Source organism: Schistocerca cancellata, chromosome 8 (assembly GCF_023864275.1).
Source record: "Schistocerca cancellata isolate TAMUIC-IGC-003103 chromosome 8, iqSchCanc2.1, whole genome shotgun sequence".
Classification (NCBI taxonomy): domain Eukaryota; kingdom Metazoa; phylum Arthropoda; class Insecta; order Orthoptera; family Acrididae; genus Schistocerca; species Schistocerca cancellata.
In genome coordinates, this window is record NC_064633.1 from 283,204,018 (window position 1) to 283,229,636 (window position 25,619).

A 25,619-nucleotide genomic window follows, 5' to 3' on the forward strand; every position below is an offset into this window, starting at 1 on the left:
CACCGGACCTCGACACAAATCCGCCGGGCGGTTTCTTGTCGGGGATCGGCGCTCCTTCCCTCCCGGAAAGCCGTGCGTTAGACAGCACGGACAAAAAAATGGTTCAAATGGCTCTGAGCACTATGGGACTTAACTTCTGAGGTCATCAGTCCCCTATAACTTAGAACTACTTAAACCTAACTAACCTAAGGACACCACACACATCTATGCCCTAGGCAGGATTCGAACCTGCGACCGTAGTGGTCGCGCGGTTCCAGACTGTAGCGCCAGAACCGCTCGGCCACCCCGGCCGGCTCAGCACGGACAACCGGTTGGGATACGATAAGCATAGTTTGTGCACAGGCGAAAGGTAAAGTGCTGCGTTGTCGGAGAGAGCGCCGGCCAAGTACGCTACTACCATCTTAACGTGGTGCAGTATTGAAAAGAGGAAGGTTTCATTCCAGAATTTCCTGGTAGCCTGACCATGTGTTGGACTGTTCCTTGTCTGTACCCTGACAAGGACAGGTAGGAGGAATCGACAGGAAATGGACTAGGAGGGGGGGGGGGGGGTGGTCAGCTTTAATCACCGTGAAAAAAGATATCGTGATTAATAGTTTTGCCGCAGGTTGTTGACTGCCATTTCTTCGCTTTCATTGCACACCACGAGGTTGTGGTTCGGTTAGGACATGAGTGCAAAGATGTTATTGCTTATCGCACATTTCAAGTAAACGAGGTGTAAAACCGGGACAAGGATCAGTCCTATTTCACGTCTAATATGCTATTTATTGTTAGGACCAGGTATCATCGTAAAATAAATGAGTGTGAGTCCGTCGCTGTATGGTTTAAAGGCCAAGGAAATTGTGTCGAAATAAAAGTGGATGGTGATCTTACCTTTCATTATAGAAACTGAAATAAAGTACCCTTCCTTCTGTAGAACGCGTCGTCTACCGCGGTGCGACACTGATCACTTAAAATCGGCTGTGGACTGAGCAGAGAAACCACTTCCAACACTGCTCCGCGTTACATGTAACAACACTTCAGCACTTGTGAAGTGACCCGCTGTGTTTGCGTGTCGCCTTCAGCAGAGCTGATATGCAACACTGTCAACAGACAAGTAATTTTAATCGGACTCTAACTACAGCGTGCGGCGCTTAAATCTGGACAAATTTCAATTTGAATATCCCACCATATCGTAGCTCCGCCGGAGGTCGCTACTGGCGTTCTTGAAAACGACAGGCATCTAGTAAACAGTCAGAACCTCCAAATGGCCGAGATGTTACGGACAAGTGCGGAGAACCAGCGAAGAGCAGCGATTATCTAAAGTCTTCGCGCTGGGCGTTCGCCCACTGAAATAGTTCCATTCTTCGGCTACCCGAGATCAACTGTTTACGATATTGTGGCGAAGTATAATGCTTCGGAGAAGTCTGGGGAAGATTCTGCTAACCCGGCGAGGAATCCTCATTCGAGGAAACGCGTGTCACGAACTACGGCATCATCGAAAAGGCTCAGGTGCTGATTTCGGAGGACCCGAGGCAATCGCTAAGGAAATTTGTGTCAGTGTCGAATGTCAGCGAGCGAACAATGCGTCGGAGGGCAGAGGAGGACCTCATACGAGCCGTTTAGTCTAAAACTGGCTCTCGGATAACATTCTCATGTTCGGCCAAATGAGCTCTGGCCCCCGGATTGTCCGGATTTGAACACCCTCCCCCCCCCCCCCCCCCCATCCCACGACTACTATGTTTGGAGCGTAGTCGAAAGAGTTACCAAACAGACGAAGCATCCCAATGTCGCATCTCTACGCACCGCTATCGAAGCAGCATTCGCGAATATGAACAGCGCTGTTTTAAAGAGTGCGTGCGATTGCTGCAGGACAAGATTGGAGGCTGTCATTGCTACTGAAGGTTGTTACATCGAGTAATGTTTTTCTTGAAAGGTACCACTATTTATATGTAAAAAGATCTGCATTTTCATTTGTATTTTCTTTTAATAAATTTGCTTAAAAAACCAAAGTTTCATTTGTCCTGATTTAAGCGTCGCACCCTGCATGTCCTACTCGACACTCGGCCGTAATGACCCCTCCAGAGGTAAGGCACCTTTCCTGGGTCTGCCTTGTGTATCCCTGAACAGATAATTAATCCGAAAACATGTTTAAGCCAATTCCTTCCTTACTACTGAAAAACCACAAACTCTAGATATCTGCTCCCTGGCCTGACCTCCGTACATCCTGCACAATATATTAATTTCGTGTGGCTTGATGGCCAGGTGTAAGTCTTTCGATTTGGCGCCATTTCGGAAACTTGAATGTTTCTAATCCACCCCATTTATCTACCCAGGAAAAGGAACAGTTTAATCTGGAAACTAAACTACGTGTCGTTTCTGGCGACTCCTCACATCGTGGAGAGCTGAAGGCCTGATTAAAAGGCAGACTGAAAATTTCCGTGCCCCAAGTGAGATTCGGTCCTGCGACCTTTCCGGTTCCACGCGTACGCTGCACCGTTAGACCACCTGTTTTGCGACACTGTAAAAATTATTATCCCTAAAAATTTAGTCATCTTATATTTAATAAAAAAATTCACGGAAAAATTTTACCTATCCCATTCTTCTGAAGCAAGCTGTTCTCTACCTTAAACTGCAATTGTTGTTGTGGTCTTGCAGTCCAGAGACTGGTTTGACGCAGCTTTCTGTGCTACTCTAACCTGTGCAAGCTTCTTCATCTCCCAGTACCTACTGCAACCCACATCCTTCTGAATCTGTTTAGTGTATCCATGCTTTGGTCTCCTTCTACGATTTTTACTCTCCGCGCATCCCTCCAATGCTAAATTGATGATCCCTTGATGCCTCAGAACGTATCCTACCAACCGATCCCTTCTTCTCGTCAAGTTGTGCAACAAATTCCTCTTCTCCCCAATTCTATTCAGTACTTCCTCATTAGTTACGTGATCTACCCATCTAATCTTCAGCCTTCTTCTGTAGCACCATATTTCGAAAGCTTCCGTTCTCTTCTTGTCTAATCTATTTATGTTCCATAAATGACTACATCCCATACAAATATATACATCAAAAAAAGTTTTGCACCACCCTGGTTCTCCTGAAGATAGACGTTGACTGTGGATATTGTATTACAGACACAGTCCCTTTGACTTTTCAGAGATGTCACTAAACCCGCCCAAAGATGTAAACAACCATGCGCGAGCAGCGCCTATTAGACGGAGGGGTTCGACAGCCGATCAGTTTTAGTCATTCCACCAGGAAGGAAGTACACGGCTCGTGTTGTCCGTAGTTCGACCATGCCTAGACGGTCAATACCGCGGTTCGATCGCGCCCGCATTGTTTGTGCCAGGAAGGGCTCTCAACAAGTGTAGTGTCCAGGCGTCTCGCAGTGAACCAAAGCGATGTTGTTCGGACGTGGAGGAGATACAGAGAGACATGCCTCATTCAGGCCGACCAGGGTCTACTGCTGCAGTGGATGACCGCTACCTACGGATTACGGCTCGGAGGAACCCTGACAGCAACGCCACCCTTTTGAACAATGCTTTTCGTGCAGCCACAGGACGACTCAAACTGTACGCAATAGCCTACACGATGCGTAAATTCACCCCCGACGTCCATGGCGAGGTCCATCTTTGCAGCCACGACACCATGCAGCCCGGTACAGATTGGTCCAACAACATGCCGAATGGACTGTTCAGGATTGGCATCACGTTCTCTTCACCGATGAGTGTCGCATATGCCTTCAACCCGACAATCGTCGGAAACGTGTTTGGAGGCAAACCGATCAGATTGAACGCCTTAGACACACTGTCCAGCGCGTGCATCAAGATGGAAGTTCCCTGCTGTTTTGAGGTGGCATTATGTGGGTCTGACGTACACCGCTGGTCGTCATGGAAGGTGCCGTAACGGCTGTACGATACTTGAATGCCATTCTCCGAGCGACAGTGCAACCATATCGGCAGCATATTGGGGAGGCTTTCTTCTTCATGGACGGCAATTCGCGCCCCCATCGTGCACATCTTGTAAATGACTTCCTTCAGGATAACGACATCGCTCGACTAGATGGCCAGCGTGTTCTCCAGACATGAACCCTATCGAACATCTTTGGGATGGATTGAAAAGGGTTGTTTATGGACGACATGACCCACCAACCAGCCGGCCGGAGTGGCCGAGCGGTTCTAGGCGCTACAGTCTGGAACTGCGCGACCGCTACGGTCGCAGGTTCGAACCCTTCCTCGGGCATGGATGTGTGTGATGTCCTTAGGCTAGTTAGGTTTAAGTAGTTCTAAGTTCTAGGGGACTGATGACCTCAGACGTTAAGTCCCATAGTGCTCAGATCATGACCCACCAATCACTCCGAGGGATTTACGCCGAATCGCCGTTGAGGAGTGGGACAATCTGGACCAACAGTGCCTTGATGAACTTATGGATATTATGCCACGACGAATAAAGGCTTGCATCAATGCAAGAGGACGTGCTACTGGGTATTAAAGGTACCGGTGCGTACAGCAATCTGGACCACCAACTCTTAAGGTCTCGCTGTATGGCTCTTACAACATGCAATGTGTGGTTTTCCTGAGCAACAAAAAGGGCGGAATGATGTTTATGTTGATCTCTATTCCAAATTTCTGTACAGGTTCCGGAACTCTCGGAGCCGAGGTGATGCAAAACGTTTTTTGATGTGTGTACTTTCAGAAAAGACTTCCTGACACTTAAATCTGTAATCGATGTTAACAAATTTCTCTTCGTCAGAACGCTTTCGTTGCCATTGCCAGTCTACATTTTATATCCTCTCTACGTCGACCATCATGTTATTTTGTTCCCAAAATGGCAAAACTCATCTACTACTTTCAGCGTCTCACTTCCTGATCTAATTGTCTCAGCATCATCTGATTTAATTCGACTACATTCCATTACCATCGTTTTGATTTTGTTGATGTACATCTTATATCCTCCTTTCAAGACACTGTCCATTATGTTCCGTTGCATTTCCAGGTCCTTTGATGTCTCTGACAGAATTACAATGTCGTCGGCAAACCTTAAAGTTTTTATTACTTTTCCACGAATTTTAATTGCTACTCCACATATTTATTTTGTTTCCTTTACTGCTTGGTCAGTATACAGATTGAATGACATCGGAAATAGTTTACAAGAATCCGAAGTTGACAGAGACATTAATAAACAATGTACATAAAAATTAATTGTTTTTTGACAAATCAATATTACCACAGTATTTACGTAAATTTTTTGAAACCCACTGAGCAGAAAAGTTTGATGTAACCAATCTCTAAAGTCCGAACATTTACAATAAATGTGACAGGTATATGCTATACTATTTGCCACAAAGCTGAAAAAGTGATAAATGTAGATATTAAATTAATTACCTGAGCCAATTGCAAACAGGCAAATCCATTTAAATAGTCATTACGAAGCAAAACAAAAATGTGTGTTTAGACAAAATTTTTCTATAAAATTTTCAATGAGCAGATGTACGAGATCTGTCCAGAGGGTAACAGACATTTTGGGCTATCACGGTGGTAGATGGGTTTACAACCGCTATTTTGGTGCCATAACCTTCCCACACTCAGTACGCACCCAGCGGTGTTAGCGTGTGGTCTGTCTATCTCATACTTTGCTTTTTGTGACGTTTTGAAATATGTGCTACAACAGAAAATCCTGCCACTTGTGGGGTGCGTTCTGTGGTTAGGTCTTTGTCGGCAAAAAACTACGATCCATTTTAAATTTAGCGCGATCTTTGTAATGATTATAGGAAAAGGAATAATGAGTGACAGCCGAGTGAGGTAACGGTGCAATGATTTTAAAAATGACCGTACCAATGTTCACGATGAAGATCTAAATGGTAGGCCTAACCTTGCGACTGACGAACTGGTGATGAAAATCAACGACAGAATTCGTGAAAATTATCGTTTTAAGGAACTTTCACAGCATTTTCCCCAAATTTCGCAGAGTTTGGTGCCTAAAATTGTGGCGGATTAGCTTGGTAACCACAAATTTTGTGTTAGATGGCTTCCCAAAATCCGAATGGAAGACCACAAAAAACGGAGAGTGACTGCAGCACTGATCTTCCTCGAAGATTACGAGAAAAATGGTAGCAAAGTTATCGATCGGATGGTAACTGGGAACCATACTTCGGTGAAATATGTCAACTCTGAAACAAAAAGGCAGTCGATGGGTTGGGGACACACAAATTCCCCAAGAAACCAAGGAAGTGTTTGCCAACGCTGTCAGCGAGAAAGATCGTGGCTACTTTGTTTTGGGTCTGCAAGGGAGTGATTCTCGTTGATTTTCTTGAATGTGCCACAACAATTAACTCAGGCGATACAGCCAAATACTGTTGAAGTTAAGGCAGGCGATACAAAACAAGCGTCAGGGAAAACCTAGCGAGCGCTTTGATACTGACGCCACACTGCATGCCGGTATAAACCAGTAGATTTCTACAAATATGGTATTGAAAAACTTGTGCCGCTGTTTGATAAGTGCTTCAACATGAATGGCTATTATGCCGAAAAATAGCTTAAGACTGTGCCTTTAAAATGTATATAATAACATTTAGTTCTTCCGTATTGTTAATTTTTTTATTTCAAAACGTTTGTTACTTTCTTGATATCTCTCGTATAGTTATGTGTAAACAGAACTACAAACGTAGCCATTTGAATACGGAAACCTGAAATACTTGTATACTAGGCCCGACTGTGAGAATAAGGAAATGTACTTCATTACTAGATCACCAACCAGATTCTGAGGCGTAAATACAAATGTGATCTAACTTGACTTTACCGAATAATACACTGGTGCTGGCGACTTACAAGCACGTGCTATGTTAGCTGTTGTTACTGACAATGTCTGCAATATTGTGAACTGTACGGTGCGGACGTGGCTTACCTGCCCCTGATGACTTGCCACAGTGAGTTTCTGAGGAACTTGCTGGTCTCCGACTGGAAGAAGCTGAAGCCCAGAATGTCACTGAGCCACGGCGTGTAGAAGATGCCGTATATCTCTGTGCCACGGGCCCTCGTAAACTCGAAGATCTTGCGGCCGAAGGCGCGGAAGGGGGACTTGGGGTCGCCCATAGCATTTGAGTTCACGCCTGTACATAAAAAATGGTTATAAGTGACACTGCGCTTTATACAAAGTTGAAGCGTTTTGCTACACTGAAATTTTAAGCAGTATCTATGCAACAATATATAGCTGTTTCTATGTACAAGATTATTCTTATTAATTTTTAAAACCCCCAAAGCGACGTGGATGATTTGGAGAAAAGTAATTAAACATAAGACACATGAGGCGGCAAATGTTGGGAAATAGTTCAAAAGTGGATAAGATATGTTGAACATGTGGCGAAACTCTGTCTAGAAATCTGGCAGAAAACCCAACGAGATTCTGCTCACATGTAGAGTGCACCAGCGGCAATCAACACCGGCATTGCGCAGTAGCAATGATAATGTCGCTGATGGCAGTGCCACTTAGGTAGTGTTACTAAACATGGTTTTCCGAAGTTCCTTCACCAAAGAAGATCAAGTAATTATTCCAGAATTCCGATTAGCAACAACTGCCAACATGACTAACATAGACGTAGATATCCTTGGTGTTGCGAAGCAGCTTCAATCACTCAATAAAGGCAAGCCATGACGTGATGACGTACCTCGCCGAACATTCAGCCGCTGGAGATATCGATCCTACCTTCGCCGGTAGATAGCAGTGCTACAAGTCATCGGCAGGGGATGTCAAATTGCTTCCATACTTTTAGATTTCCAGAGGGCTTTTTTTAAAAAAATGAAACTGCGTGACTACGGAGTGACCTCTCAGTTGTGATCGACATTTCATGAGAAGATCCTGTCGCAACGAAAAACGCCTTTGTTTTAATGATTGCCACCCCGATTCGCGTATCACATGCGTGGCACTCCCTCCTCCATTTCGCAACAGTACAAAAAGACGCGCCCTTCTTTGAACTTTCTCGAGGACGCACAAGCGAAGGGTAGGCAGCCTCTTTACCAGGCCTGCCCCATTTATAACTGTGTTGACAATAAATTCCATTCTTTGGTTCGCCTTTCCCACAACGTTATCTACGTGATCGTTCCAATTCTGAATCTGCTTTGTGTATTCATCTCTTGGTCTCCCTCTACGTGATAGTTCCAATTTACCTTATTCGTAACTGTACTCCATAACTATTTAATTGAACTGACAGGATTTAAATTTATGCGATTTATCATGTAACCGAAATTTAGCGCATTCCATTTGGTACGGTACTCATGTGGATGACTTCACAGTTTTCATTATTTAGAGTCAATTGCTACTTTTCGCTCAAGCTGTCATCTTGTCTAAATAATTTTACTATTGGTTTTGATTATCTGCCGGCCGAAGTGGCCGTGCGGTTAAAGGCGCTGCAGTCTGGAACCGCAAGACCGCTACGGTCGCAGGTTCGAATCCTGCCTCGGGCATGGATGTTTGTGATGTCCTTAGGTTAGTTAGGTTTAACTAGTTCTAAGTTCTAGGGGACTAATGACCTCAGCAGTTGAGTCCCATAGTGCTCAGAGCCATTTGAACCATTTTTTGTTTGATTATCTGATGTGTTTACTAGACGGTTTAGTAACACTACTTCAGTGGCACTGCCATCAGCGACATTATCATTGCTATTGCGCAATGGAGGTGTTGTCTGAGCACTATGGGACTTCACAGCTGTGGTCATCAGTCCCCTAGAACTTAGAACTACTTAAACCTAACTAACCTAAGGACATCACACACATCCATGCCCGAGGCAGGATTCGAACCTGCGACCGTAGCAGTCGCGCGGTTCCAGACTGCGCGCCTAGAACCGCGAGACCACCGCGGCCGGCCATCTCAGGTCATCAGTCCACTAGAACTTAGAACTACTTAAACCTAACTAACCTAAGGATATCACACATATCCATGCCCGAGGCAGGATTGGAACCTGCGACCGTAGCGGTCGCGCGGTTCCAGACTGAAGCACCTATAACCGCTCAGCCACTACGGCCGGCAATGGAGGTGTTTATTGCCGCTGGTGTACTCTACATGTGAGCAGAATCTCGTTGGGTTTTCTGCCAGGTTTCGAGACAGAGTTTCGTTGTGGAAACTATTAAAAGCATGTCGCATTGAATTTCACGCTAAATATCGAGATTCTTTAAAACTTCGCCAATCTTAGAAATTTTGCATTGTTTTAAATTTCGCACGCTTTTTTGTTGCTTGTACAACAGTATTCTGAGCTGGGGGATCAATACCACCTGTCATTAATCTCTCAATTGCCACCGATAGTATTTCTTTGGATTTAAACCACATGTGGTCTACCCTTACATAGTCAAATCGGAAGGAATGGAGACTGTCTCCTAGGAAGGCGTCAAACTAACTTTTATCTGCGTTACAGAGATATGAGAAGCAGTCAAATGAAAACTGAACTCCCCCACAACGGGACCATGGAACGGTTCCATTCAAAAGTAATTACCACACGCGTTAGATATTTATCCCTCTGGGAGATGAGACGATGAATTTCTGTTTCGTAGATGATAGATCCACAACTACACCCTTCTAGCAGTTCCTCGTCCGCAAAGATGTGAAGGTCACACGGTGAAAGATCTGCACACTACGGACGATGTTGCAGTGTTTGCCAATCAAATCGCTGAAGCATAGTCTTCGTCGGATTGGCTTTATCGTGCAACAGGATTATTTCATCAACAACCTTCCTACCGCCTGAGGACAAACGGCAGCAGTGAAAACATCCCACATCTCCCCGGCCGGCCGGAGTGGCCGAGCGGTTCTAGGCGCTTCAGTCTGGAACCGCACGACCGCTACGGTCGCAGGTTCAAATCCTGCCTCGGGCATGGATGTGTGTGATGTCCTTAGGTTAGTTAGGCTTAAGTAGTTCTAAGTTCTAGGGGACTGATGACCGCAGAAGTTAAGTCCCATAGGAAGCCATTTGAGCCACATCTCCCCCGCCAAATAAATCAAAACCAGTTCACACACGTTCCGGTGAGGTGATGATGACGTCCTCCTTCGCCTGCAGGTGCCCTCTTCTCGTCGAGTTCCTCCAGTGGGATCTCAATCAGTGAGCAGCACTATGAAGAACTGACGCGGCAAGAATAACGAGAATGTTTTACATACTATGAAGACACATTGTAGAAACTGAGACGTGTCATAAAGTGAATACCGCCAGGAATGCTGCCGGACGGAATCATCCTTTTTCACGATAACCCACGTCCCCAAGCACGAACGCGAAATATTCAAGTGCTGTCCATCCCTCGAAATCGCTCAGGGGTACACTGTAAATCTGATGCAGACTGCCAAGATAAGAGAAGTTCTTTCTACGGGCAGTGTCGTCCTTCGACAGAGTGTTTGGCGGCGAGGGGCATTGTGAGCAAGCACCATTTACAGAAGACGCCGTGGCTCGCGGTCGGCGACCTTCCGGGGCTATTGGTATCTACATGGAATTGCCAACCGGACGAAGGATACGCTTCAGCGATTTGGTTGGGAAACACTCCAACATCTTCTGCACAGCCCGGATCCTTCACTGTTGTATTTTCAGATCTTTGGCGATTTAAAATAAGACATGCTTGAAAGTCGGTTTGATTTGGATGAGGAAATTAATGAGTCGTTATGGTTGTGGATACGTCAGCGGCAGACTGCGTTCCACAAAAAGGAACTGATCGTCTCCTCTCCTTATGGGATAAAAATCTTAATGGTTGTTGGGTGATTGATCTCGGAAGGGGGACCAAACAGCGAGGTCACCGGTACCATCGGATTAGGGAGGGACGAGGGAGGAAGTCGGCCTTGCCCTTTCAAAAGGAACCATCCCGGCATTTGCCTGAAGCAGTTTAGGGAAATGACGGAAAACCAAAATCAGGATGGCCGGACGCGGGTTTGAACCGTCGTCTTCCCAAATGCGAGTCCAGTGCGCTAACCACTGCGCCATCTCACTCGGTAATATCTTAATGTATATGGTGATTACTTTTGAATGGAACAATTCCATGGTCCCGGTGTGGCGGGAGTTCGGTTTTCATCTGACTATCGGCTATATTTTTGCCTTTGTTTTTGGTTGATTGGATGTATCAGCAAAGCCCCAAATTGGCGCTGCACTGAGAGACACGAACTGCTTCTTTCTGGTAGTGTGAGAGTAGAGGCCGGAGCAGAAAGGTACTCACCGAAGGCGCAGTTGCTGATGACGTCGGTGGTGAAGCGGGCCATGGTCTCGCGGACGTCGACGGCGCCTTGCAGGAGTCCGAGCAGCTGGTCCGCGCAGCGGTCGACAATGGGTGCCATGCGGCGCAGGTGGCCAGAGGTGAAGGCGGGGCTCAGCTTGGAGCGCAGCACGCGCCAGCGCGGGCTCCTCATCAGGAAGAGGTTGGCGTGGCCCAGTGGGTCGCGGAACTGGCCCGTGCGCGCGTGCCGGTCAGAGAACGACGCGAATTCGGACACCAGCACGCGCTGCACCAGCTCGGGGTCGCGCACCATCAGCGCGGGCCTGCGGACAAAGTACAATTATTGAACTATATGAAAAAAACCTAAATTAGTTACAAACTTTATTCAGCATGTAAACATCACAACAGATATTCGGAGATAAGTTATGACATGTTCTACAGGGTGTTACAAAAATGTACGTCCAAACTTTCAGGAAATATTCCTCACACACAAATAAAAAAAAGATGTTATGTGGACATGTGTCCGTAAACGCTTAATTTCCATAATAGAGCTCATTTTAGTTTCGTCAGTATGTACTGTACTTCCTCGATTCACCGCCAGTTGGCCCAATTGAAGGAAGGTAATGTTGACTTCGGTGCTTGTGTTGACATGCGACTCATTTCTCTACAGTAGTAGAGTACGTAGCATCAACAGGTTAGTTAGTGTTCATCACGAACGTAGTTTTGCAGTCAGTGCAACGTTTACAAATGCGGAGTTGGCAGATGCCCATATGATGTATGGATTAGCACGGGGCAATAGCCGTGGCGCGGTACGTTTTTATCGAGACAGATTTCCAGAACGAAGGTGTCCCGACAGGAAGACGTTCGAAGCAATTGATCGGCGTCTTAGGGAGCACGGAACATTCCAGCCTATGACTCGCGACAGGAGAAGACCTAGAACGACGAGGACACCTGCAACGGACGGGGCAATTCTTCGAGCAGTTTACGATAACCCTAATGTCAGCGTCAGAGAAGTTGCTGCTGCACAAGGGAACGTTGACCACGTCACTGTATGGAGAGTGCTACGGGAGAACCAGTTGTTTCCGTACCATGTACAGCGTGTGCAGGCACTATCAGCAGCTGATTGGCCTCCACGAGTACACTTCTGCGAATGGTTCATCCAACAATGTGTCAATCCTCATTTCAGTGCAAATGTTCTCTTGGATGAGGCTTCATACCAACGCGATCAAATTGTAAATTTTCACAATCAACATGTGTGGGCTGACGAGAATCCGCCCGCAATTGTGCAATCACGTCATCAACACAGATTTTCCGTGAACGTTTGGGCAGGCATTGTTGGTGATGTCTTGATTGGGCCCCATGTTCTTCCACCTACGCTCAATGGAGCACGTTATCATGATTTCATACGGGATACTCTACCTGTGCTGCTAGAACATGTGCCTTTACAAGTACGACACAACATGTGGTTAATGCACGATGGAGCTCCTGCACATTTCAGTCGAAGTGTTCGTACGCTTCTCAACAACAGATTCGGTGACCGATGGATTGGTAGAGGCGGACCAATTCCATGGCCTCCACGCTCTCCTGACCTCAACCCTCTTGACTTTCATTTATGGGGGCATTTGAAAGCTCTTGTCTACGCAACCCCGGTACCAAATGTAGAGACTCTTCGTGCTCGTATTGTGGACGGCTGTGATACAATACGCCATTCTCCAGGGCTGCATCAGCGCATCAGGGATTCCATGCGACGGAGGGTGGACGCATGTATCCTCGCTAACGGAGGACATTTTGAACATTTCCTGTAACAAAGTGTTTGAAGTGGCGCTGGTACGTTCTGTTTCTGTGTGTTTCCAATTCATGATTAATGTTATTTGAAGAGAAGTAATAAAATGAGCTCTAACATGGAAAGTAAGCGTTTCCGGACACATGTCCACATAACATATTTTCTTTCCTTGTGTGTGAGGAATGTTTCCCGAAAGTTTGGCCATACCTTTTTGTAACACCCTTTATATGCCTCCCATCATTGGCGATGTGTGCATAAGACGAATAGCGAAATTCTGCATGACCTGCTGAAGCGTCGGAACATCGATGCTGTCGATGACCTCCTGAACGGCTGTTTTCAGCTCAGCAATGGTTTTGGGGTTAATCACTGTACACCTTGTCTTTAATATCGCCCCATAAAAAAGCGTCGCATGTGTTCAGATCCGGAGAATATGTCGGCCAATCGAGGCCTCTATCAGTGGTTTCTAGGTACCTTGGAGCCAGAATGTGGTCCCCACAGTCTTCCTCCAAACATCACACACTCTCCTACTTCGATGGTGTCGAGCTCCGTCTTACATGAACCATATCTTGTCGAAATCGGGATCACTTTGGATAATGGGGATGAATTCATCTTCCAAAACCTTCACGTATCATTCGGTAGCCATCGTGCCATCGAGGAACATCACATCGATTATTCCGTGACTGAACATTGCGCTGCACACAGTTACTTGTTGAGGGTGAAGAGGGTTCTCGATCGCGAAACGCGGATTCTCAGCCCCCCAAATGCGCCAATTTTGCCTATTGCCGAATCTATCCAAATGAACGTGTGCTTAGTTGCTAAACCAAACCATACTCACATCAAAGTCCTTTTCGTCACTTTTGCGTTGGCGAAACACAATCGCTGTTCCATGGCCCTGGGGCTTATTGGGTCATGGGTTTGAATTTTGTATGGGAAGAGACGCAGGTCTTCAACAAAAATTTGTCACAGTGTCTCCCAGTTGATCCCTACCTGTTGTGCAACTCGTCTGATCGATTTCACGGGGCTGGTTTTAAACACAGTGTCTCTGTTATTCATGTTTTCAGGCGTTGTCGCCATTTTTGGACGACTTCCATTGCCAACACTGTCATAACGAACACTATGCGTTCTCTCATATTTGCAAATCAAATTCTTCATCGTTAGCACAGCTGGACCGCTTGTCTTTAGCTTGAACTCGGTCGCAAACACAAACCGCAGTTGGGCTACTATTGCTCGCATAGTAGGCCTCCTACACAAGTGCTATACGCTCAGGCACTCTGTACTGTGACATTTTCACGTGCAACTGGCCGACAACAACAAGGCGCATGTGCATATTGATTCCCATCATGCCCCGTAGCCAACCGTGCAATTTGAACGTCCTGTCGCAAACTGTAAAAAGTTCTGACGCTTTTATTTCATATATTTAAGTAATTGCCGCACTGTAAGTCGCGTCATCTCGGACAATAAAGCACTCCCCTTTAGTCCCTTACAAAGATTGGGACACTCCGCTCGAGATATCCGAAAGTTTTGCGGTTGTTACAATTGCTTCGTTCGAGATGCGGTTGCAAACACTGTAACCACTGCAACCAATGCGAACAGACGCAGTCATTCTCGCAATACCTGTGGTTTGCGTCTGGGCGAAAGATGTTCAGGTGGCAGACAATGGACGGCTGCAAATGCTTTCGACTGACAAAAGGAAATTCTTCTGGCTCAAAAGCGTTTAATAAACCTGTTCCAAAGAGATCAGTGCGCGCATGCGATTAGCTTTTTGTGAACAGTCTCGTCGCCTTGTTGCTGAGCAAAATACACTAATGGCCATTAAAATTGCTACACCACGAAGATGACGTGAGACAGACGCGAAATTTAACCAACAGGAAGAAGATGCTGTGATGTGCAAATAATTAGCTTTTCAGAGCATTCACACAAGGTTGGCGCCGGTGGCGACACCTACAACGTGCTGACACGAGGAAAGTTTCCAACCGATTTCTCATACACAAACAGCAGTTGACCGGCGTTGCCTGGTGAAACGTTGTTGTGATGCCTCGTGTAAGGAGTAATGCGTACCGTCACGTTTCCGATTTTGATAAAGGTCGGATTGTCGCCTATCGCGATTGCGGTTTATCGTATCGCGACATTGCTGCTCGCGTTGGTCGAGATCCAATGACTGTTATCAGAATATGGAATCGGTGGGTTCAGGAGGGTAATACGGAACGCTGTACTGGATCCAACGTCCTCGTATCACTAGCAGTCGAGATGATAGGCATCTTATCCGCATGGCTGTAACGGATCGTGCAGCCACGTCTCGATCCCTGAGTCAACAGATGGGGACGTTTGCAAGAGAACAACCATCTGCAGGAACAGTTCGACGACTATCTGCTCGGAGACCATGGCTGCGGTTATCCTTGACGCTGCATCACAGACAGGAGCGCCTGCGATAATGTACTCAACGACGAACCTGGGTGCACGAATGGCAAAACGTCATTTTTAGGATGAATCCAGGTTCTGTTTACAGCATCATGATGGTCGCCTCCGTGTTTGGCGACATCGCGCTGAACGCACATTGGAAGCATGTATTCGTCATCGCCATACAGGCGTATCACCCGGCGTGATGGTATGGGGTGCCATTCGTTACACGTCTCGGTCACCAGTTATTCATATTGACGGCACTTTGAACAGTGGACGTTACATTTCAGATGTGTTACGGCCCGTGGCTCTACCCTTCATTCGATCCCTGCAAACCCTACATTTCAGCAGGATAATGCACGACCGCATGTATAAGGTCCTGCACAGGCCTTTCTGGACACAGAAAATGTTCGACTGTTGCCCTGGCCAGCACATTCTCCAGATCTCTCACCAACTGAAAACGTCTGGTCAATGGTGGGCGAGCAACTGGCTCGTCACAATACGCCAGTCACTACTCTTTATGAACTGTGGTATCGTGATGAAGCTGCATGTGCAGCTGTACTTGTACACGCCAGCCAAGCTCTGTTTGACTCAATGCCCAGGCGTATCGAGGCCGTAATTACGGCCAGAGGTGGTTGTTCTGGGTACTGCTTTCTGAGGATCTATGCACCCAAATTGCGTGAAAATATAATCACATGTCAGTTCTAGTATATTATATTTATCCAATGAATACCCGTTTATCATCTGCATTTCTTCCTGGGGTAGCAATTTTAATGGCCAGTAGTGTAAGTATTAGGTTCCTAATAGCCTCTGAAATAAACTACTCATCTAACTTTTTTGAAAATTTAAAACATCCTAGCGGCTCACATCAAACTGGATTGGCTTAGGTGACAAACAGACCCGAAATATTTGAAACAGTTAACGCAGAACAGGGAATCCGCGATCATAAAGCGGTTACTGCATCGAGGATTACAGCCGTAAATAGAAATATTAAAAAAGGTAGGAAGATTTTTCTGTTTAGCAAAAGTGACAAAAAGCAGATTACAGAGTACCTGACGGCTCAAAACAAAAGTTTTGTCTCAAGTACAGATAGTGTTGAGGATCCGTGGACAAAGTTCAAAACCATCATACAATATGCGTTAGATGAGTATTGCCAAGCAAGATCGTAAGAGATGGAAAAGAGCCACCGTGGTACAACAGCCGAGTTAGAAAACTGCTGCGGAAGCAAAGGGAGCTTCACAGCAAACATAAACATAGCCAAAGCCTTGCAGACAAACAAAAATTACGCGAAGTGAAATGTAGTGTGAGGAGGGCTATGCGAGAGGCGTTCAATGAATTCGAAAGTAAAGTTCTATGTACTGACTTGGCAGAAAATCATAAGAAATTTTGGTCTTATGTCAAATCGGTAGGTGGATCAAAACAAAATGTTCAGACACTCTCTGACCAAAATGGTACTGAAACAGAGGATGACAGACTAAAGGCCGAAATACTAAATGTCTTTTTCCAAAGCTGTTTCACAGAGGAAGACTGCACTGTAGTTCCTTCTCTAGATTGTCGTACAGATGACAAAATGGTAGATATCGAAATAGACGACAGAGAGATAGAGAAACAATTTAAATCGCTCAAAAGAGGAAAGGCCGCTGGACCTGATGGGATACCAGTTCGATTTTACACAGAGTACGCAAAGGAACTTGTCCCCCTTCTTGCAGCGGTGTACCGAAGGTCTCTAGAAGAGCGTAGCGTTCCAAGGGATTGGAAAAGAACACAGGTCATCCCCGTTTTCAAGAAGGGACGTCGAACAGATGTGCAGAACTATAGACCTATATCTCTAACGTCGATCAGTTGTAGAATTTTGGAACACTTATTATGTTCGAGTATAATGACTTTTCTGGAGACTAGAAATCTACTCTGTAGGAATCAGCATGGGTTTCGAAAAAGATGATCGTGTGAAACCCGGCTCACGCTATTCGTCCACGAGACTCAAAGGGCCATAGACACGGGTTCCCAGGTAGATGCCGTGTTTCTTGACTTCCGCAAGGCGTTCGATACAGTTCCCCACAGTCGTTCAATGAACAAAGTAAGAGCATATGGACTATCAGACCAACTGTGTGATTGGATTGAAGAGTTCCTAGATAACAGAACGCAGCATGTCATTCTCAATGGAGAGAAGTCTTCCGAAGTAAGAGTGATTTCAGGTGTGCCGCAGGAGAGTGTCATAGGACCGTTGCTATTCACAATATGCATAAATGACCTTGGATGACATCGAAAGTTCACTGAGGCTTTTTGCAGATGATGCTGTGGTGTACCAAGAGGTTGTAACAATGGAAAATTGTACTGAAATGCAGGAGGATCTGTAGCGAATTGACGCATGGTGCAGGGAATGCAATTGAATCTCAATGTAGACAAGTGTATTGTGCTGCGAATACATAGAAAGATAGATCCCTTATCATTTAGCTACAAAATAGCAGGTCAGCAACTGAAGCAGTTAATTCCATAAATTATCTGGGAGTACGCATTAGGAGTGATTTAAAATGGAATGATCATCGGTAAAGCAGATGCCAGACTGAGATTCATTGGAAGAATCCTAAGGAAATGCAATCCGAAAACAAAGGAAGTAGGTTACAGTACGCTTGTTCGCCCACTGCTTGAATACTGCTCAGCAGTGTGGGATCCGTACCAGATAGGGTTGATAGAAGAGATAGAGAAGATCCAACGGAGAGCAGCGCGCTTCGTTACAGGATCATTTAGCAATCGCGAAAGCGTTACGGAGATGATAGATAAACTCCAGAGGAAGACTCTGCAGGAGAGACGCTCAGCAGCTCGGTACGGCCTTTTGTTAAAGTTTCGAGAACATACCTTCACCGAAGAGTCAAGCAGTATATTGCTCCCTCCTACGTATATCTCGCGAAGAGACCATGAGGATAAAATCAGAGAGATTAGAGCCCACACAGGTGCATACCGACAATCCTTCTTTCCACGAACCATACGAGACTGGAATAGAAGGGAGACCCGATAGAGGTACTCAAGGTACCCTCCGCCACACACCGTCAGGTGGCTTGCGGAGTATGGTGTAGATGTAGTAGATGTAGAAACAAGCACGCTGTACTGTAACGCGTATGTTGGTGAAACTAAGCTGCGTACCAGATTCATAAACACTGGACACATTGCCGCCAGTGCCTACCATCTAAACCAGTGACAATTTTTCTTAAAATTAGGTAATTTCCAGCACTTTTAACGTTTGGCTACTTATTGCATTGTAATTTATTAACATTGGCATTAATTATTTGCAATTTATAGTCAATCAGCAACAAAATTTCTGTAACTAAAATCAATGAGACAAGTTTATTAAATTTGTCATCGTTTGTATATGACAAAAATAAGTAAAAGGAAACAGGATGTGTCAGGAATAATTCAGAACTCCTTCAGTTAATATTATCTACATCACTGCTTCTCCAAGAAGTGCCGATCACAAGTGGGAAGCAGAAACGTTTGACTCAATATCATTCATCGTAATCGATATTTGTGGAAAGCCTGCATCTGTACTTAATTATTTAACTAATGAAACATTGTACCACTTACGTATTTTTTCATGCTTAGCACGACGCGTTTCCGGAATTTCTCATTGTCATCATCAAATATTTACATTAGTATTTTGTGTGTTGTACTGCCTCCCTCCTTTTGAAGTTATAAGGTACTGTGCCTCTTCCATTATGCTGAAAACCACATACCCGCAAACAATTGTTCACACTGTTTGTTTGTGAAATTTCACACTATATGTGTGGTTTTCTGCATTATGGAGGAGGCACAGTATCTTATAACGTCAAAGTACATTCCAAATAGGCGTAACACACATTCAGACATTACACAAAACACTTATGTAAATAGTCGCACTTGACTGTGAAAATAAATTTTCGATACGCATAGCGCTAGGCATACGTACCAGATGCTGTGTTTCATCGCTTAAATCAAAAACGTTTGAGCAAAGGTGTCAACTAGCGTATAGGTGGCCAAACAACGGAACACGAGAGTTAGGCGCTCGAGTAAACGCAAAGGTTACTGACGGTCGGAGCTATCGCAAAGGAGCGCATGCGCAGTAGGTACAGTTTAAAAACCGTTGCACTCTTTTATGATAGCTTTCCTCGAACGAATCTAATGTAACTGCCACATGGACTGTTCAGCACTAACACAATGGTTTACCACGTGTGCCCGTTGTGAATACAGTAAAAGTTCGGTGGTTTTCCGAGTTTGTATTACTGGTGCACAGTACCTCCACACTGAAATTTTGGCGCCTATTAGTACTTCAAAACTGAAAGGCAGCAAACTGAGTAGTCGATCTCAGCAGACTGTACACAACGTTTTAATGCTTATGGAATGTGAGTCATCTCAGGGAAGGAACATTCCGGTGCAGCAAGTTCAGCTGAGAGCGCAAATGGTCGCAGGCGTTTCGCGTTGCATTATCCAGAAAATTAAAAGGGAAGGTAGGCTATGGACATCAGGCGGAGAAAGGAAGTTTGTAACTCCAGATATAAAACGGAAACTCAAAACATTTATAGACAGTGATAGTTTTGATGAGGCCATTGTTTAAAACTTTTATCTGATCGGAAACGAATGCCTACAGTGAAAGGAATTAAACAAGAGTTGAAAAACTGTAAACTTTGAAGAAACGCTAGTGTAAGGCAGTTGTGGAAGGAATCACAGAGAAGCGACATCCGCGAAAAAAGAATTGCGTATTTGAAGCAATTAAAAAAAAAACAGGGAGGAAATCACAGTACTTGTTTACCTTGACGAAACCTTCATTTATCATCTCACGTAAGTGGGACATCGTGGAGTGATAATACAACTCACCGTCTCAAAGATAGTGCCTAATAAAATCCCATGCAGGCGGTGAAAATTGCTTTATTCCTAACGCGCTTGTTACGTGGAAGTCAAATCAAGGAACGGAAGATTACCGCAACCACATGAACCAACAAAATTATGAAAAGTGGTTGACAGAAAAGATGATACCCAATTTAAAATCCAACTCTGTACTAGTTATCGTCAATTTTCCATATCACAACGTTAAAATAAACAAAGCTCCGACGTCTAATTGTACTAAAGACGATGTCAGAAACTGGTTAACGAAGGAACTTATCACTGAATACAATTCTACTCCAGTCAATGACATTCCAGGCCGAAGACGTTTCTGGAGACTTCCCGGACAGCAGTGGGACACCAACCTGACTGTCGCCCGCAGTGATAGTCCGATGTGTCATTCCTTATCCTAGCAGGACCCCTTTGGTTGTCATCCACGCACGCTTACAGAACTACCAGTTTTATTGCCCTTCACGCAAGCCATCCTATGCTCACATTTCAGCAAGATAATGCCCGTTCGCACACGGCGAGAGTCTCTATTGCTTGTCTTTTTGCTTGCTAAGCCCTACCTTGGCCAGCAATGTTGCCGGATCTCTTCCGAACTGAGAATGTCTGGAGAATTATGGACAGCGCCCTCCATCCAGCTAGGATTTTGACGATTCAACGGGCCAGTTGGACAGAATATCCCTCTGGAGGACATCCAATACCTCTGTCAATCAACGCCAATAACTGCTTGTTTAAGGGTCAGAAGTGAAGCAACACGTCACTGACTTACTTTATTTATAAATCTCTTTCTCTTGAATCAATCATCCAATTCTTCTGGTAGTATAATCATTTGTATGTATTTACATGTACATCACATCTACAGATTTCCGTCCCATTCGGATAATTCCTTCGTGGTGCATCTTTTTTTGTCTTAGAGTGTACGAGGGCTATTCATAAATTAATCTCTGACTGGTTATTAAAAATAAATGAATGCTAGCAGCTTCATGGCGCTTGAGCGGTTGAAAAATGAGACTTCGAAGGCCGTGTCGCGTCAGGCAAATCTTTGTTTTGTTCGTCATTGTGTAAGCAGCATGCGATTGAAATGGACTGTATTATTGTATCTCCCGCCAGTTGTGAGGTATGTTCTGTGATTCATCTCCTGCAAGCAGAAGGACTCATTGCGGACAAAATTCATCTTCGATTGTTTCGGATGTATGGGTGGGAATGGGGTTGTGAGTGATGGTGTTATGAGGGAGTGATACAGAAAATTAATGGCTGGTCGCACAGGTGTGCATGTCGAAAGTGGTCGAGGAAGAGATTCAGATATAACATGAATTTATGTAATATGTTTACGAAATTGTGCACTACAGACGTCTTTTCTCAGTTTTCGAACTTTCAGAAAATCTGACTATGATTTCAAGGACAACCCTTTTTAAGGCTGTCACAGTGGCTTTCGGTTACCACAAGTTTTATGCACGGTGGGTACCATAATCTCTAATCGATGTTCACAAAACCAAACAAATGGGTCGGGCCTCGATGGGCATCGAGCGAGGTGGCACAGTGGCTAGCACACTGGAGGATGGTTCAAATCTGCGTCCGACTGTACAGATTTAGGTTTTCCGTGATCTCCCTAAATGGTTTCAAGCAAATGCCGGTATGGTTCCTTTGAAAGGGAACGGTCGATTTCCTTCTTCATCCTTCATACAGTCCGAGCTTTTACTCCTTCCCTAATGACCTCGTTGTCAACGAGACGTTAAACCGAATCTTCCTTCCTTCCTCGATAACCTTCAGCGGTACAACGAAGAGAGGGAGAATGTTTTGAAGATGATCTTATGGGAATGCAGTACGTGATCTCTGAAACTAAGGAACAGTCCAAACAGTGGATGCACACTCATTCTCCCAATGAGCTCAATAAGGTCAAGTGGATGCTATCAAATCCCAAAATATTTGGTACAGTTTTCTGATATCGCAAACGATTTTTGACAACAGATTTCATGTAAATAGCGAGTGAGATTACTGTGATATCACAGATTTCTTGTGAGCCTCTTGCTAAACTCCGAAAGCTAATCCAAAAAATGTGGTGATTACCGAAGGAATGACAATGCGTGACGTGAATCGACTGAAGGAGAGACTCAAGACTTTTCAGCAGGTAGATTTTCGAACATCCCCCCTTCCGCCGCTTTATAGTCAGAACTTGGCACCAAACGACTATCGTCTCTTCCCCAAGATGAAGACCTGGCTAGCTGTTCAGCATTTCACTGCCAACGATGAGCTCAAGAATGCTTTCAACAACTGGCTGAAGCACTATGCAGCATCTGTTCTTGATAAAGGGGTAAAGAAGCTGGCGTCATGGTATGGCAAACGTAGTGCAGCATCTATTCTTGATAAAGGGGTAAAGAAGCTGGCGTCATGGTATGGCAAACGATTGAAATTGGATGGTGACTACGTGGAGAAGTACTGTCAACCTGTAAGTACAGATTGTATACAAATTTTTTTTTTCTTTTTTTAATCGGAAATCGGAGGCTAATTTATGACCATCGCTCATGCCTTCTTTGTAGGGTCTCCAAACAACAGAACAACACTCTATAATTGCTCGCACTAGTCTCTTGTGTGCGATTTCCATATACAGATGCACTACATTTCCCCAGACCCATTCCAAAAGAACTTATTCCTTTATTTGCCTTTCCTGTTACAGGTCTTACCTGATCATCCCACTTCATAGTGCTTCTTCGTGTTATCTGGAAATACTTATAGCACGTGAAATGGTCAATGTGTACATCACTGACCTTGAGAATAGATACTGCCGGGTGCAGCATCTGGTGGCTGGCTTATTTATTGCTCCGGTCAGTTATTACATTGTCTGCTCCGCTTGTTCCGGCCGGCACCTTCCTACTCGCACAGGAGGTAAACGGAAGAAGACCACTACTTGGAAACTCTGAGTTACTTGCCGGTGACCTGGGTTTGGTTTACAGCTCTAATATCATAATTAGAGCTCTCCAGAGACGTGACTCGCAGTGTTCACTTGGCTGTGGTGTGCGAGAAGGGGAATATGGATAAACTTCGCAGAGTTTGGCGCAAGGTGCCGAAGATAACAGACACTAAGGACACAGCCAACTTCGCGGCTTACTTAGCTACGCAGAAATAACGTAGATGCGCTTAGGTGGTGAACTTGCAATGTGTGCAGGCTTCATACTCCTGATCTACGCCTCGTGCTGCATTGTGACGTAGCTAACCACCAAGTTCGCTTAGGACAATTACTGGGAGGGACCATGGTCCGTTACGTACCGTTTTAGGCCCCTAGCAATTGAGCTGTCAGTTTCCGGTAACGTTCAAGTATTGCAGTGAATCTTCAAATGTTTTAACATTTGAAATAGCATTTTCCGTTAAAAATGTGTAGTATCGACTATCCATGTTTTTCAGTTATCAGGAAAGTCTGTGGTGCTTGCTGTAAACCCTGATTTAGGATGACATTTTCATTCACCTATCCTAACTTCATTTAGCAGCAACATCATCCCATCAACTGGCTATAACACATTCTGGGTGATACAAAAATTCATTTATACAGCAACAGCTCAGCACATACTGGGTATAACAGAAAAAATGTAAACAGAAAACATGTAATGTAGCAACTCCACGTACGCTAGGTATAAGTTAAAAGTTTATTTAATGCTCGACTACTACAACATAGTCTTGGTATAACACAAAACTTCATGTGACGTAACGACTATTACAACATAGAAAACTTCATGTGACGTATCGACTATTACAACATACGAAACTTCATGTGACGTATCGACTATTACAACATAGAAAACTTCATGTGACGTATCGACTATTACAACATAGAAAACTTCATGTGACGTATCGACTATTACAACATAGAAAACTTCATGTGACGTATCGACTATTACAACATAGAAAACTTCATGTGACGTAGCGACTATTACAACATAGTCTTAGTATAACACAAAACTGCATGTGATGTAGCAACGACGCACTCAACATCTTCGACGAAGACGTATTCTTGACATCAAACATCTTGACATCAAACACATGGGAGAATGATCACTTGTTTATTAGAGGCCACACAAAATTCTACTCGGCGTGTCTTCATTTTGTTCGTAAAGAGCTTCGGCATTATAAGTCAGCATTTCAAACAGCTTCGGCATTATCAGTCAGCATTTCGACTTCCCGTGAAGGGTCTGAAAAACGAGAAATTATGTGAGTACGGGGCTAGTGTGAAGCCCTGGGAGTTCCTAGCACGCGGTCTGTGGTCAGAACGTACCTCAGTGTCATTCTCCCAACTGCTTCGACGCCGCTACCTCCCCTGCCTCTGCGCTCCCCGTGACTTGGACACGACGGCGACTTCGCCGAAAACTCCAGTCTTCACAGTCTCAACTTTGGCCATCACAGCTTTTTACAGCTGCCGAGGTTTGTATGCAGCGGCGATGTCATCGGGAACTCCAGACTCCTTATTCTCCCACAGCCTCCTGTTACGAGTTGTGTGGCTTTCAAACTGTGTCACGAATGATTAGCGTTACTCCTTTTATATCTTTCCGACAATGTTAACTTAGGTTTCCGTGGAAATATCTCGTGACGTTTTAGCTTCGGCTATTGTTTTCAAAAACCACCTCATTACATATCAATTTTAGATGTTTAATAAAGGAAGGTCGATTGTGATAATAAGCAACGGGCCGTCTGTTCGTTATAAGTACTCCACTTACGTCGAAAATTGAGAGAACATGTTTGCAGATTATTATCCAAGTCGCATCCATTTGCCAGGAGGCTGCTGTCATGTTGCTTTCACAATTGCATCATGCAATGGAAGGCGTCACACGCCTGTTCAGTTGCGATTGGCGTGTAAAAGTCCACGTGAAAGCGAGTGCGACCGAACCGCATGGATAGCGAGTCTTAGAGAACGACTTCCGCTCACTCGGCTTCGGCACAAGGATGCAATGCTCTGGGTGTATGTAGTGCCTAAAAACCCCCACGAGCGTACGGAGAAAAGATAATGTGGAACAATCGTCCTCCAGTTGGAAGCAATTTTTCGCCGTGCACAGGCGCCTACGAGAGTATGGGTCATTCAAGTCGCAGTGAGATCGCAAAAGTCTTCGACAAAGAATTGTCCTCACAGAAGAAACAGAGTAGAAATTATTGGACCATGAGCGAAAAGAACGAATTTTCTCGGAGCGGAGGAGTGCGCGCTAATATGAAACTTCCTCGAAGACTAATACTGCGTATCGGATCAGCACCCGAAACCGAGACCTTTACCTTTCGCGGGCAAGTGCTCTACCAACTGAGCTGCCCGAGTACGACGCACGACACGTCCTCACAGATCTACTTTTACCAATACCTCGTCTCCTATCTTGCAAATTTCACGGATTTTTCCCTGCGAAACTTGTGGAGGTAGCTGTCCTGGAAGGAGGGATATCGTAAAGACATGGTTTAACCACAGCGTGGGCTTC

The 25,619-nt window shown here is 45.0% G+C and overlaps 1 protein-coding gene across 1 annotated transcript in view; it reads right to left on the reverse strand.

The window, feature by feature from the left end:
* Positions 1-25,619, reverse strand: part of LOC126094907 (cytochrome P450 6k1-like) — a 72,681-nt gene that overhangs the window by 25,132 nt on the left and 21,930 nt on the right. The window contains exons 3-4 of the mRNA XM_049909546.1: positions 11,142-11,461; positions 6,874-7,078 (exon numbers count right to left, since the gene is read on the reverse strand). Of these exons, the coding sequence (XP_049765503.1) occupies positions 6,874-7,078; positions 11,142-11,461 (525 nt within the window). The remainder of the gene's footprint in view (positions 1-6,873; positions 7,079-11,141; positions 11,462-25,619) is intronic.